This window comes from Geotrypetes seraphini, chromosome 7 (genome assembly GCF_902459505.1).
Source record: "Geotrypetes seraphini chromosome 7, aGeoSer1.1, whole genome shotgun sequence".
Lineage (NCBI taxonomy): Eukaryota > Metazoa > Chordata > Amphibia > Gymnophiona > Dermophiidae > Geotrypetes > Geotrypetes seraphini.
In genome coordinates this window covers 110264077-110277950 of record NC_047090.1, presented here as the reverse complement: position 1 = coordinate 110277950, position 13874 = coordinate 110264077, and the positions used below count along the sequence as shown (strand labels likewise).

The following is a 13874-nucleotide window of genomic DNA, read 5'->3' as shown; positions in this document are numbered from 1 at the left end:
ATAGTCCAAGAAAACAAGGCAACTAAAGTAGCCTGCCAGGTGGTATCAAACAGCACACCTAATACAAATGAAAGTCAGTGGCAGTATAGTCCAGCTCATAACATTCACAGCAAAAGCAAGAAAAAATAACTTAGCTGCTAATGGCCTCCAAATCCAGGCCAGGCAGTCCTTACACCCAACGGGGAACCCTCCATTTTGCATCAAATCGCTGCATCAGGGGTGCTCATATCATTGCTTCACATCCAGATATTCCAGACCCACCATACTTCTCAAACATCCTCACCACTTCATCGATCAAAACTGGCGCAGAGAGAATCTTCACCTCGGCTCTTAAAAAGGCCAAAAGTTCCTCCCCTCTCTTTGGGGAGTGTGAATGTTGTGGGTTGTAAGTAAGGCCTTGTAGTGTTGCTGGGTGTGTGTATCGTTTGTCCGTGTGGGGCTTGTTTTTGAGTGAATAATAATAATAATAATAATTTTATTTCTTATATACCGCCAAAGCCATAGTAGTTCGAGGCGGTTTACAACGAAGAAGGGCTGGACAATCAGCGAAAATGGTACAATGTTACAATCAGAGAAAATAGGTGGCAGAGAAAAAAAAATGGTACAAACAGAGAGAAAAAATAGAATAATCAGCGAGCAGTGGTGCAATCGGCGAAGGATGGTACAGTCAGCAAAGATGGGTACAATTATGGCAATGAAAAAAAAATGGTACAGGGAAGAAGGTCAAGACAATCTGCTTAAAGGACATGTTGAGATAGAAGGGGCCAGGATGGGCATAGGTGTTTTAGGGTATGAATCAGGTGAAAATATTAGTTTTTAGTAGTTTCCTGAAGTTTAAGTAGGATGAAATGCATGAGATGATGTGGGCCAGCCAGTTATTGTGCTGACCTGCTTGGAAGGCAAGAGTTCTATTTAGATATCTTTTGTAACGGCAGGTCCTTAGGGTAGGGTAGCTAAAAAGGTGGGTTCTACGTGCGAGTTTGGATGGGCGGACTAGGATAAAATGGGGTACTAAGTAAAGGGGGGCCGAGCCAAGGATGGATTTGTAGCAGAAACAGACTAACTTGAATAGCACTCTTGCTTCCAGGGGTAGCCAGTGAAGTTTGTGGTAATAGGGAGTTATGTGTTCCCATTTTTTTAGTCCGAAGATCAGTCGGATTGCCGTGTTTTGAATGATTCGCAATCTTTGTGTGGTTTTTTTGAAAGATCCCAGGTAGATGATGTTGCAGTAGTTGATTAGACTTAAGATGGAGGATTGCACAAGTAGGCGGAATGAGGGGGCGTCAAAGTATTTTCTGATGGATCTTAGCTTCCATAAGGTGGCGAAGCCTTTTTTGACCAGAAGGTCGGTGTGAGCTTTGAAGGTAAGGTTGCGGTCGAGAGTCACTCCGAGGATTTTTAAGGAGTTTGTTAACCCTTTCAGGACCAAGGGACATATTTGTCCCATAACTTTAAAATCCTATAAATTTTGATTGGGATAGTCTACAGTTCTAAATTTGATATGTACGGATTCCATATGATACTGCCTTTATGTAAACAAACTGGTTCCGACATTCATTCATTAGCGTCGTTGCCAGATTGACGAGAAGATTCACTTGCCACACTGTCCATAAGCCAGAAGTGTGATTTAAAAAAAAAAAAATAATGATATTTCACAAAAAAAATCAATTTTTTGGCATCTGCAAGCCCTTTTTACCATAAAAATGTCGTCAAAACCACAAAAATTGGCCTACGATCCTTATGGTCCTGAAAGGGTTAAGAGAAAGACTTGGCCATTCAGGGAGATTGAGGTGTCTTTGATTTTGTCGTTTGGGCTTGCCAGGAAGAATTTGGTTTTATCTGAGTTGAGTTTCAGTTTGAAGTCGGCCATCCATAGTTCGATTTGCGTTAGGATTGAAGCTAGGTGGTTGTTTATCTCGGGGGTTATGTTGGAGAGGGGGAAGACTAAGGTGATGTCGTCAGCATAGATGTAAAATGTAAATGTAAATAAATGTAAAATAAGATAACCTACCCCCCATTACTTTGACCTGCTCATAAATATAAACACATAGAGGAAGGAACAAATAAACTTTATTATCAAAAAGTCATCAGAAACTGTGGAACTGGGGGGAAACCCCAGGTAAATATATACAGACAATATACAAAGTTGTCCAATTTACGATAGCTGGCAGGGACACAGCCTTTAAGTAGCAGGAGGTCCAGGCAGGCATATGATGGGTAGTGGGTTCAGCATACCATCCCTATCTACTGGAAAAAATATTATCAATGTAAGAACCTAATCCCTTTTTCCAGTGCAATAGGGATGGTATGCTGAACCAAGGGGCGTACCTAAGCATTCCCAGAAACCCCGGGTGGGAAAGATAAGTCTGCCTTCAAAACTAAGGCTCTAAAGGAGGATTCCTTGAGCTGCTAAGTTCACCCTATAAAACTTGGTGAAAGTATAAAGGGACGACCAAATCACTGCCCTACAAATCTCATCTGGAGGAATCGTCCTGGCTTCAACCCAGGAAGAGGCAATCCCTCTCATCGAATGGAGGCTGCCTACCGCAGACAATGTAGCAGGATGAAATGGGTGACTTAATCCATCTTGAAATGGTAGTCTTAGAAGCCAGCCTCCGCTTCTTAGCCAGATTTGTCAACATGAAGAGGTGGTCCAAGAGACAAAAGTCATTCGTGACCTCCAGATAATTCAAACTAGCCCTCCAGATATCCAGCACCTTCAAGACTTTCTCCATCCTCTTAGAATCTAAGGGCTGGAGAGCTGGAAAGTAAACTTCCTGGTTGATGTGAAATGCCAAGACCACCTTTGGCAAGAAAAATGGTCCTCAAGGAAACTCCAGCCTCTTTTATATACAGCTATGAATCCCTGCAAGACAAGGCTTGAAGTTCGGAGACATGTCTTGCAGATCTGATGACAACCAGAAACACCATCTTGATAGCCAATTCTATTAAGGTGGCATCCTATAAGGGCTCAAATGGAGCCCTCAAGAGCCCCTCCAACATGAGGTTCAGATTCCAGGATGGACAGGGCTGGTGAACCAGGGGCCATAACCTCAGAGCAACCTTGAAGTACCTCACATCCAGATGTGCAGAAAGAAAACAACTAGCACCCTGGAACCTGAAATAGGAAATTCCAGCCACTTGTTCAGTGAAGAAACCGCCAGCCCAATATCCAAACCTTCTTGAAGAAAGGAAAGCAGATACCGAAGCCATGGCTCCTTGCAGCACCAACGTTGGAAGATATCCCACGCTTTGGCATATGCCACGAATGTGGCAAAAATACACAAAACACAAAAAAGAAGACCGAGCAGATCAAAGCTGATCCTGCAGGTTTACTTGCAGAAGAAATAACTAACTGGGAGGAGGAGGAGGAACTGAAAACAGTTATTAGTTATCTCCTACAGTGGACTCACGAGAGCGGATGCATGACCCTTGGTTCAGCATACTACCCCTATTGCACTGGAAAAGGAAAAAAGCTCTTAGGCTGGATAGACATGGCAAAACAGCAAAGTTCAAGTACACTGATATTATGCACTATGCTGCCCAGTGTTTTTGTTACTTTGAATCTACAACACCACTCAAAGGCAAGTGACTCCTAGTGGCTATCTTATACCGGATGCTGTTACAACTGCACCTCTCATATTCATTTACATATTCAACAGAATATTGTTGACCCCTGAAGCAAGCGGTTTCCCTGACGAAACACAGTCTGTGTTGGGTCTTTGTAATGTTTGGGCTTGGTTATTAAAGATATATTTTTATCTCTGGTCTTTGGAAATTCTTTGGTCTGTCCCTATTCTGTTTTTTGGCCTATTGAACTGCAACATGTCTACATCAGCAAATGGCTTAAACCCAAGTACCACAGTGCTAAGAGTGCACCTGAAAGGTATAGCAAGAAAACAGAAAAGACAGATGAATCAAACAGAAAAAAAAGAGAGAAGAGGAAATGGTGCTAAAAATGCAAATTTAGATGGGGAGGGAGTTATCAAGGTGCAGTAAAAGGTGATCTTTTTACCACACCTTGATACTGGACTCGATAGACTTTTGTTCTGTCCCAATACAGCAATACTTATGTACATATTATAAAGAAATTTTTTGTTCTGCCAGTGTCTTAAATTTCCTATAATGTAATTGCTTTCCCGCCCCCCAATGTTTCATTAATAAAATATTTGCAGGATGTCCTAAGTATAGAATATCCAATATGAATGTGACTAAGATGTCTAAGAAATATTTTCCTTTCACGTAAGATGAAAGAAGAATGGATTTGGTGAAGACTCCTGCTAGTTTTTACCTTTCAGGGTTTTTTGATGACAATGGTGAGAGCACCAACCTGCTAATCTGCTCTTTTTATAAACAAAATGAATTGCTTATTATTAGCGCTTACTTCAAGATGGCACTGCTTTGTGAGTAGAAAACTCAAACAATTTTAGCTGTAAATCATACTATGCTATTTCAAAGAGCATCTTTTCTTCAAAAGAAAGCCCAGGTACTTCTTTTTCCTTAAGATTACATTGTATGTATGCGATTAGTTTTCAGGGAAATCAGTATTTTTTTTTTTAAGATCCTTTGCAATTACAAATATTAATTCAGGATACATATGCATAATAGCTGTTTCCACTTTCTTCTGGTGGAGAGGAATAAATGGCAGGGTCAACTGAATTGTTATGTTCAAGATGGCACTGCTTTGCGAGTAGAAAACTCAAACAATTCTAGCTGTAAATCATACTAAGCTGTTTCAAAGAGCATATTTTCTTCAAAAGAAAGCCCAGGTGCTTAAGATTACATTGTATGTATGTGATTAGTTTTCAGGGAAATAAGTTTTGGGCTTTTTTTAGATCCTTTGCAATTAGAAATTTTAATTCAAGATAAATATGCATAGTAGCTGTTTCTACTTTCTTCTGGTGGAGAGGAATAAATGGCAGGATCAACTGAATTGTTATAAAATTTGGGAGGTATATATTTAAAAACCATTGTGACAATTATGTCAGCCGTGCAATATTTATTTCCATGTGCAACACTGTTCAACAATTGGAACCTCAAATGCCTTACAAATCTTGAGATGTTGGCCATGAATATCAATGGAACATTTGGACCAAATACCACAAGGTCTTCTAAACTGAGATTTTGGCAGAAATGTTATCTACTCATTCCATTTCCTCTAGTAATAAACAAATAATACATAAAAGAAAAACATAAGTCTATGACTGCTACTTAAAGAGGTTAAAATATGCTTTAGTATAAAACTATTACATCTTATATAATATTGCAGAATGTCTGTTGAAATAAATGTGCATTTAACTGCTTTCTGAAGGAAAAAAAACTGGTTAAAGTATACAACATTCCACTTAAAGAATGACATGGGGAAAATATTTGTCCCCATCTCAGCAAGCTCAGTCCCTGTCTCCACCCCATCCCCACAAGCTCAGTCCCCATCCTCGCGAGCTTGGTTCCCATCCCTGCAAACCATCTGATCCCATCTGCACAAGTCTCGAATAGTTATGATTTTATATTGAACTTATGTTATTAAAGTATAAAAAGAAACAATATTCTGTACAATTGTCATTTTAAAAAACACAAATACAGAGCAAGGATCAACAAAACCCCTGTTTCCCCTCCCCTTCACAAATATCCCTTCCATTATTGAGAAAATTGATAAGCCAAATTACTACAGAACACTACACAGAAAAATCATGACAGGAATAGTGTTAGGAGAGTGCAACTAAGGCAATTGCCCCCTGGTCACAGAGAGCCCTAATAAGTCAGCTGGAAGCTAAAGAAGTACAACCTGGGCTTTGCAGTCCCCAGTTATGTCTAACACCAGCTCTAGTAGGATACATATTTCAAATCTGATATATTCTAATCACAAAATAGAAAATAAAATTTTTTTTTCTACCTTTTGTCTCTTTGTCATTTTTTTCTTTAAATCATGTTGGCCTCAGGTGCTAGTCTCTGTTTTGTCTTAACTCCCTTGCCAGTGTCTCCTGATCATTTGACATTTCTTCTTTCCCCATGCGCACCATTCATTTTCTATCTCTATGTACAGTATGCATTGTTCCCCATGTTCAGCATCTCCCTTCTCTATGTCTCCTATACGTCCCATTTTTAGTATTTGCCCTGTACCCATCTCCCTGCTGTCATCAACTCACCATTCTATGATACCTTCCCCCTGTGTACAGTATCACTCTTCTATATCCTTATGCCCCCCAGCATCTTCCTTCTGTGTTCTTAAATCTCCCCCATGTCTAGCCATCTTCTCTCTGTGTCCATATACACCCCTATGCAGATGCAGCATTCCACTTTTTGTCCCTGTTCCTATGCTCCCATCCATGCCATCTTCCCTCTTTTAGTATTTCTCCGTGTCCAGCTTCTCCCCTCTCTTACTCCCTTATACCAATGTGTCTCTCACACTCTCTTTTTCCTCCCTCCCTCTGCTATGTTCAATATTTCACTCACTCTTCCTTTATCCCCTTGGTTCAGCTTTTCTCTTTCCCTTTCTCTCTCTTCCTTCCTGCAGGCCTTGAAAAGCCTTGTTCCTGTACCCACTGCAAAGGGTCAAATTTTTTCCCCACATTCCTGCGGGTTAGCCAAAGCTATCCGCAGGAAGCAGTCCCCGTATCATTCTCTAATTCCACTGTCAATGAGTTCCAAAGAATTATGCTGCAGGGAGGCTGTGACTCATCTGTAGGCCTTAGTTAAGTAAAAAAAAAAAAAAAATTTACTCACACAGTTATATACAATATTCTACTAAACACCAGTAAATTTTCCACTGCAATATTATCACTTATTGTACTCTTGATATTTTACTTTTCTAATCCCCCAACCCCCTTTTTTTACTAAGCCGCGGTAGAGGTTTCTACCACGGCCCGGGGGCACTAAATGCTCTAGCATTCATAGGAATTCTATGAGTGTCGGAGCAGTGTCAGAGCATTTAGCAATCCGGGCCACGGTAGAAACCTGCAGCCCGAGGAGAGGGCGGGGGTAAATCAAATAAAACAATTTACAATTTTAAAAATATCAGATAGAAAGGAACTACAATTCAGATATGAAAGTAAAGAGTGGAAAGGTAGAAAAGAGGAAACAAGATTTCTAAACATTATAGGCAGACTTACCCCTTGCTCATCCAGCTTCATAAGCTGCTCTGTGACTTTTGGAGTGTTGAAGGCCAGGCGGAGACATTGAACATTCAACTCAGGAACAACATGCTCAAGAACTTCTTTCAGAGGTAGACCCCTGGCCGTGCAATGCTTTGCAGTGGAAGGGACAGCATCTTCTAGCACAGACCCCCTCAATGTCAAAAGCTAGAAATGTAGAATTAGACTCAGTAAGGCAATGTATTTTTATAATACAACTGGACTTCATTTTTATTTTAATGCAAACATCACACTTGTGCAGAACAGTAGACCAGACATCAAGGAAGGTGACATTAAGTCTTTCCTGATCATTTTCTTTAGTCGGCCATACCCAAAGATTATATCCCTCTGGCTTTGACAGTCTTTAAAGACACCATGGAAAATTAAGTACAGGCCACAAAGCATGACTGTGGATATACTAAGTAAACACTGACTATATGCAACCATCTCCGAGAAAGGTGATTAAAGTCACCAGAAACAAAAAATTAGGTTTTAATCAATTCTGTTAGAGCAAACAATTTAATACAACAGTCCAAGCCTCATCCTTTTATGTGAAATGATTTTTTTAGAAGTTCAAACTAATAGCTTTTTCAGACTGCTTATAAACCCAAGACATGAAAAACTGGACATTTTCAGCATTTTAGATCTGCTACTTTAGGCACCTTTTCCCAAAGACAGTCATATATAGGACTAAGTTCTATATTCTGTACTAAAAGATCGCCACTGATTAAAAAAAAAAAAAAAAAGCACTAAGCACTATTCTATAAATTGCACTCATAAGGTACCATTTATAGAATAATGTTTGGTGCCAGGATTCACACCTACTGAAACCTGTTATAAATTCTTACACCTAAATTAGGCATGGATCTTCCTTATTTTTAACATTGTGTGCAAATTCCAGGTACGCCCCTAATTCATCCATGCCTCTCCCGTGGCCACACCCCCTTTTCAGATCTGCATGCACAGATCCTGGCACCTAAGGATGCATGTGTAAATTTAAATTAATGTAAATTAGTTCCAATAATTATTAGCACCCAGGCTAATTAGCTAGTTTGGTAATTAAATTGTGCATGCAATTTTGAGCACCTTACATAGAATTAGGGGGCTATAGTGTACTGTTGTAATGTGGTCTTGTAAGGGGAAAAAAAGCAAAATTATATTGGCTCTCTCCTGAAGTCTTTACATGGTTGGCAGATTTTAATATGGATGCTTCATTATTGAATGTATTAATATACAAAAAAGAAAAGAATGCACAAACCCATGCTTTCTGACTTACACACACTTCGCTCCTATCCTCTTCCAGCACAAAATGAAGTGCCAATCTCATTCAATGATACCACTAACCCATATCAACTATAAGGAGACTGCACAAAATAGTTTATGATTTATTAAAAATCTACTGTACCACTTGACTAAAATAGGCCATAGCAGTTTACAATAAAATAAAGCATTTGTGTATGAAAAGAACAACACACAGACACACAAAAGGGATACATACACAACTGTAAAACCTATGACAAAGTTGACATTGGTGTTTATTATGGAACTGTACCGAATAGAATATTTTACTAATTGGCCAAATACAGATAATGAAAATTATTCTTCAGCCAAATACGAATAATGGGCATTGAGCTTTAAAATAAAAAAGCAACATGAAATCAGAGTTCAAGTGTTTATTTCAGTAGGATTTAGCATAGAAGAACCATGGATTATTACTAGTCAGATTTAAAATCACTATTCGGACAAATATGAATAATGTATTCGGGGCACTATTCAGGACTAAATCAAATGCAAATATTTGGCACAGCCCTAGTGTTTAATATTAGGTATAAAGACAAGTTGACATTCTTGTAGAACTTGAGGCTGACTTATAGGCAATTCTAAGCTTTCCTCGTTTACTATAAATCAATGCTGACAGTTCATATGTTGACATGTTTATTGTGCTCACCTGTGATTTGGATTACAGAGAATTCACTACAATATATCTAAGTGACAACTTTGGATCATACGACTCCTGACGCAAGCATCATCACTGAAGTATGGCTGTTTCATGTCTTGATCATTTGTGCCATTAAAGCTTGTAGTAAAGTGATACTACTTTGTATTATTTATTGTTGGATTCAATTAAACTTTTGAAGTACATACTTTTTTTGAATTTGGTTTTTCAATATATTGCCTCTCTGCTCTGTTTCTCAGAAGACACTGAGGGATTTTTCCTTCTCTCTTTTGGTCTTCTCTTCTTACTACCTTGTTTCCCCGAAAATAAGACCTAGCATGATTTTTTTAAAAGAAGCTCCTAATATAAGCCCTACCCCCAAAATAAGCCCTAGTTAAGATCAACCCCCGAAGCCCCTCCCCTCCTGAATGTCCCCGACACTCCCTGACTCTATCCCTGACACTAGTACTGCCTGATTCGCCGAAAAAAATTGGACTCGTCTATTCAGTGATCCCCCACCCCTGCTGCTTTAGGAAGCCTCGGAGCGGAGGTATGTCAGTCTCTCGGTGGGAGGATCAGTGGGGCTCTGCTGAACAAGGGGATGGGTGAGAGGGGAGGAACGATGCTGCACATGGGGGGGGGGTAGAGAAAGGAAAGAGGAAGAATTGAGGTAGAGGAGAGGAAGGGAGAGATGATTGTTGTATATGAAAAAAATAAAACATCTCTGAAAATAAGCCCTAGTGTGTTTTGGACCAAAACTAATAAGACACTGTATTATTTGGGGGGAAACACGGTATTAATCAAATCATGCAAGCATGGAAAATGTGTGTTTTACATTCCTTTTATGATAACACTGTTCAACCATATGAAAGGATTGTGTTACAACAGGGGTCCCCAACCCCTGGTCTGCGGGCCACTAGTGCAGTATTAAATGATCCTTCAATATCCGCTTTATTGTGGAAAAGAACAGAAATTTAGCATACTTCGCTAATAGCTAAGCATGTACACTTTGGTGTAGTCATCTAGCAATGGTATTCCAAACACTCAAGCATTCAATGTCTTCTTAAGATAGTCAGGATAAAGCCTGCAATACTGCAAGAAGTCCATCAAACACTGGGGTCCTTAAAAGTGTCTTAAAAGCTAAACAGCACACATATTAAAGGTGACCTCTAATTGTGGCCAATGTAACGCATAAAACTATGGTGTAAATCTGTCCCACAGCTTTCTATATCTAACCATACTTGAAGCCACATTCAGAATATGTTGTAATTTCCACAAAACATACTTTGAAGGCCCACATAAATAGCATTACAATAATCTAGTTGTGTTAACACTACAGCTTAAACAACTGTGCCAATGCTAAATCCATTAGAGCAGTGGTTCCCAACTATGTCCTGGAGGACCACTAGGCCAATCGGGTTTTCAGGCTAGCCCTAATGAATATGCATGAGAGAGATTTGCACATAATGAAAGTGAGAGGCATGCAAATCTGCTCCATGCATATTCATTATGGCTAGCCTGAAAACCCGATTGGCCTGGTGGTCCTCCAGGACAGGGTTTGGAACCACTGCATTAGCGCACCTTAGTAAATGGAGCATTTTGCGAGGACATGGCACAGTTTACAAAATTAAAATACATATCTCTATAATAAAACCCTTAGCGCGCATGCGCACTTTAATCTCCATGCATCCGTGCTTCGTGCTTCTGTGCTGCGCATGCGCAGTGCCTGCCTCAGCTGATTTCCTGCCCCGATCTCCGACGCCAGCTGACTTTCTGCCTTCTGACTACATTGCCGATGCCTCTTCTTCTCACCCGCGGGGCATTTGCTAGGCTGGCTCACTTCAATAATTCAAGGCGGGCCGGCCTAGCAAAAGCCCCGAGGTTGCCCGTCCTAGCGGATGCTGGACAGGGAGCAGGGAAGGGAGAAGGGGTACTACTGGATAGGGGGAGCAGGGAAAGGGGAGCAGCTGGATAGAGGGGAGGTAAAAGGAAGGAAGAAGGGCTACTGCTGGACAGGAGGAGCAGGGAAGGGGTGCTGCTGGACAGGGGGGGAGGTAAAAGGAATGGAGAAGGGCTACTGCTGGACAGGGGGAGTTGGGAAGGGGTGCTGCTAGACAGGGGGGAGAGACAGACAGACAGGGGGCCAGGGAGAGAGACAGAAAGAAAGATAGGCAGGCAGGGTGCAGGGAGAAATACAGAAAGAAAGACGGGCAGGGAGAAAGAAAGAAAGAAATGCCTATGTCTATACATCTTTTCAAGCACACGTTAATGTAATGGGATAAAAAACTAGTTAGAAAATAAAAAAGCTAAATAAATAACAAAAAAAAAACATGCAGAGAAGGAGACTGTGCTCTTATGCTCTTAATTATGTAGAAGTTGGTTAGGCCAGGGGTGGGCAACTCCGGTCCTCGAGGGCCGGAATCCAGTCGGGTTTTCAGGATTTCCCCAATGAATATTCATTGAAAGCAGTGCATACAAATAGATCTCATGCATATTCATTGGGGAAATCCTGAAAACCCGAGTGGATTCCAGCCCTCGAGGACTGGAATTGCCCACCCCTGGGTTAGGCCCTCAAAAAAAAAACCCTTCTAATCCTCAATCACCAGGGGAAGTGACATAAAAAAGTGAATCACCTGATCAAATGCATCACCTGATCAAATAACACTGGATGGAACTGAAAAGGAAGTTCTTTTGGCCACTGGAGATCACTGCAATCACTATCTTAGAAAAAGACTGATACTCGTATATAGAAATAAGTGATAAAGCACTGCTAACAGTGGTTGATGGAGGCTATTAGCACAAGCATTTTACAATGTCAATAAGGTAATTAACTTCAGAACATGTTAAGGAACACATGAGGCATAAATGCACTAGAAATGCATGTTGCAAATAAAAAAAGCATGTAACCTAAATGCAAGAAGCATAGCCCAGAAATTATTATGCATAATAATTTGTGTGTGATAACCAGTAGTCACCCTCAAAACAGCAACTACTGTACATCCAACATCTTGAATCATTTTTCATAGGATTAAAGCAGCACTTCAAAGCCAATACAAATTACATTAAAAAAAAAAAAAATTCAGTTTAACACCAAATGAAAATAAATATTGATGTACTGATGTTTTATTGATGTGATAAAGTTATGTATGTTTTATTGTAACCTCCTTAGAAATTAAGCAGAATAGAAAGTTGTTTTTTAAAAAAAAATAAGTATTACCGTATTTCCCCACATATAGGCCGCACCCATGTATAGGCCGCAGAAAAGGGCGGCCTATGTTTAAAAACCGGAAGATAAGCCGCCCCATGGTATTAGCTGTGGCTTGTCTTCTGGTACCTCCCCTGTATTTTACATTCATCCCCCCCCCCAGTACTTTTTTTAGGAAGCCCCCTCGCTGGCGCATGGCTCGGGTTTCCAGAGGTGCAGGGCAGCCGCAATCTCTTCAGCATCCAGCCTGCCCCTGCACAGCCTGATGAATGGCTGACGTCAGCTCTGATCATTTAACTTTATACTGCTTTCTATTTTATTTTTTGATTACTAATCTTTTGTAAACCGCAACCTTATGGTTATGTGGCATAGAAGCATGATGTTAAGTCACCACTGTCTTCCACTCACTTTCATTCAGATTCTAAAGACACGGTACCCATTAGAAACATTGCACTAGCTGCTCAACGGCAACACAGCTTTGTTTACAGTGTGAATATCAAAACCTGCACATGATCACTGTATATGTTATAAACTACTGAGAGAATTTAGCCTCATCAGTGAATTAAAATGAGCAAACATGACAAAAACAAAGCCTTTAACCAGAAAAATACTGTGAACCCACTTGGAATTCTTACAGCAAACATTTAAAATTTAAAAATACTCTAAACAAATTACGTATATAGAATTGTAAATTCATCATCATTACTGTACACGCACAGATACGAGTAAATATAAATAGACGGCTATTGAGAAATATACATACATACACACTAAAGGGCTCCTTTTACTATGGTGCGCTAGCGATTTTAGCACACGCAGAAGAGTAGCACGCGCTAGCCGAAAAATTACCGCCTGCTTAAAAAGAGGCGTTAGCGGCTAGTGCGCGTAGCATTTTAGCGCACGCTAAAACCGCTAGTGCACCTTTGTAAAAGGAGCCCATGGTCAATTCACATTATTATACCCACCACTTCCTCTGACGTCAGTAATGTACAGCTAATGACAGAATGCACGTGTCACGTGCAGATTCCGTAGCTGCCATGGGGAAAAAAAGCGCGATTTATCAGACATTTAAAAAGGCATGATCCATGGCATTATTTTGGAAATGGTGGAGTTTGTGAACTGTTCATAGGCTGCTGTGTATCATGAATGGACAAATGAAACCTCTTTGATGAACCAATGTGGTAACTGTGGGGCAGCATGAGCCATCGATGTGAGGATGAATACTGGCTGCGCAGGTTGGTGTGGGCCAATTGGCATGCTACCATGGAGCAACTCACTGTCTAAATGAACCAGGGGGCTTCCAGATGTGTGTCCAAAATGACTATGCAGTGAACCCTGTTTTAAATGGGGCTCCAGAGCATATGGCTCGTGATTACACTCCTGCTCATGAGGGTTCATTGCAAAAAAAATAAATAAATAAATAAATGGCTGCAATTTGCACAGGAGTACTGACATTGGACATGCATTGACTGACAGAGGGTTGCCTTCTCTGATGAGTCACGTTTTGAGCTCTATCAAATGGATGGACATTGGTGTTTCAGGTGTGAACGACAAGAACAAACAACCAGCAACCATTGTTGGATATACACAAGCTGGTGGCGGC

General features: G+C 40.4%; 1 protein-coding gene across 12 annotated transcripts in view; it reads right to left on the bottom strand.

Moving 5' to 3' along the window:
* SIPA1L1 (signal induced proliferation associated 1 like 1) overlaps positions 1–13874 on the bottom strand; it is a 484222-nt gene that overhangs the window by 177264 nt on the left and 293084 nt on the right. For all 12 annotated transcript variants that reach the window (XR_004540063.1, XM_033951213.1, XM_033951214.1 and 9 more), the window contains one exon: positions 7110–7298. Coding sequence is in view for 11 of the 12 variants with exons in the window: in XM_033951213.1 (XP_033807104.1) it covers positions 7110–7298 (189 nt within the window). In the remaining variant the exon portion in view is untranslated. The remainder of the gene's footprint in view (positions 1–7109; positions 7299–13874) is intronic.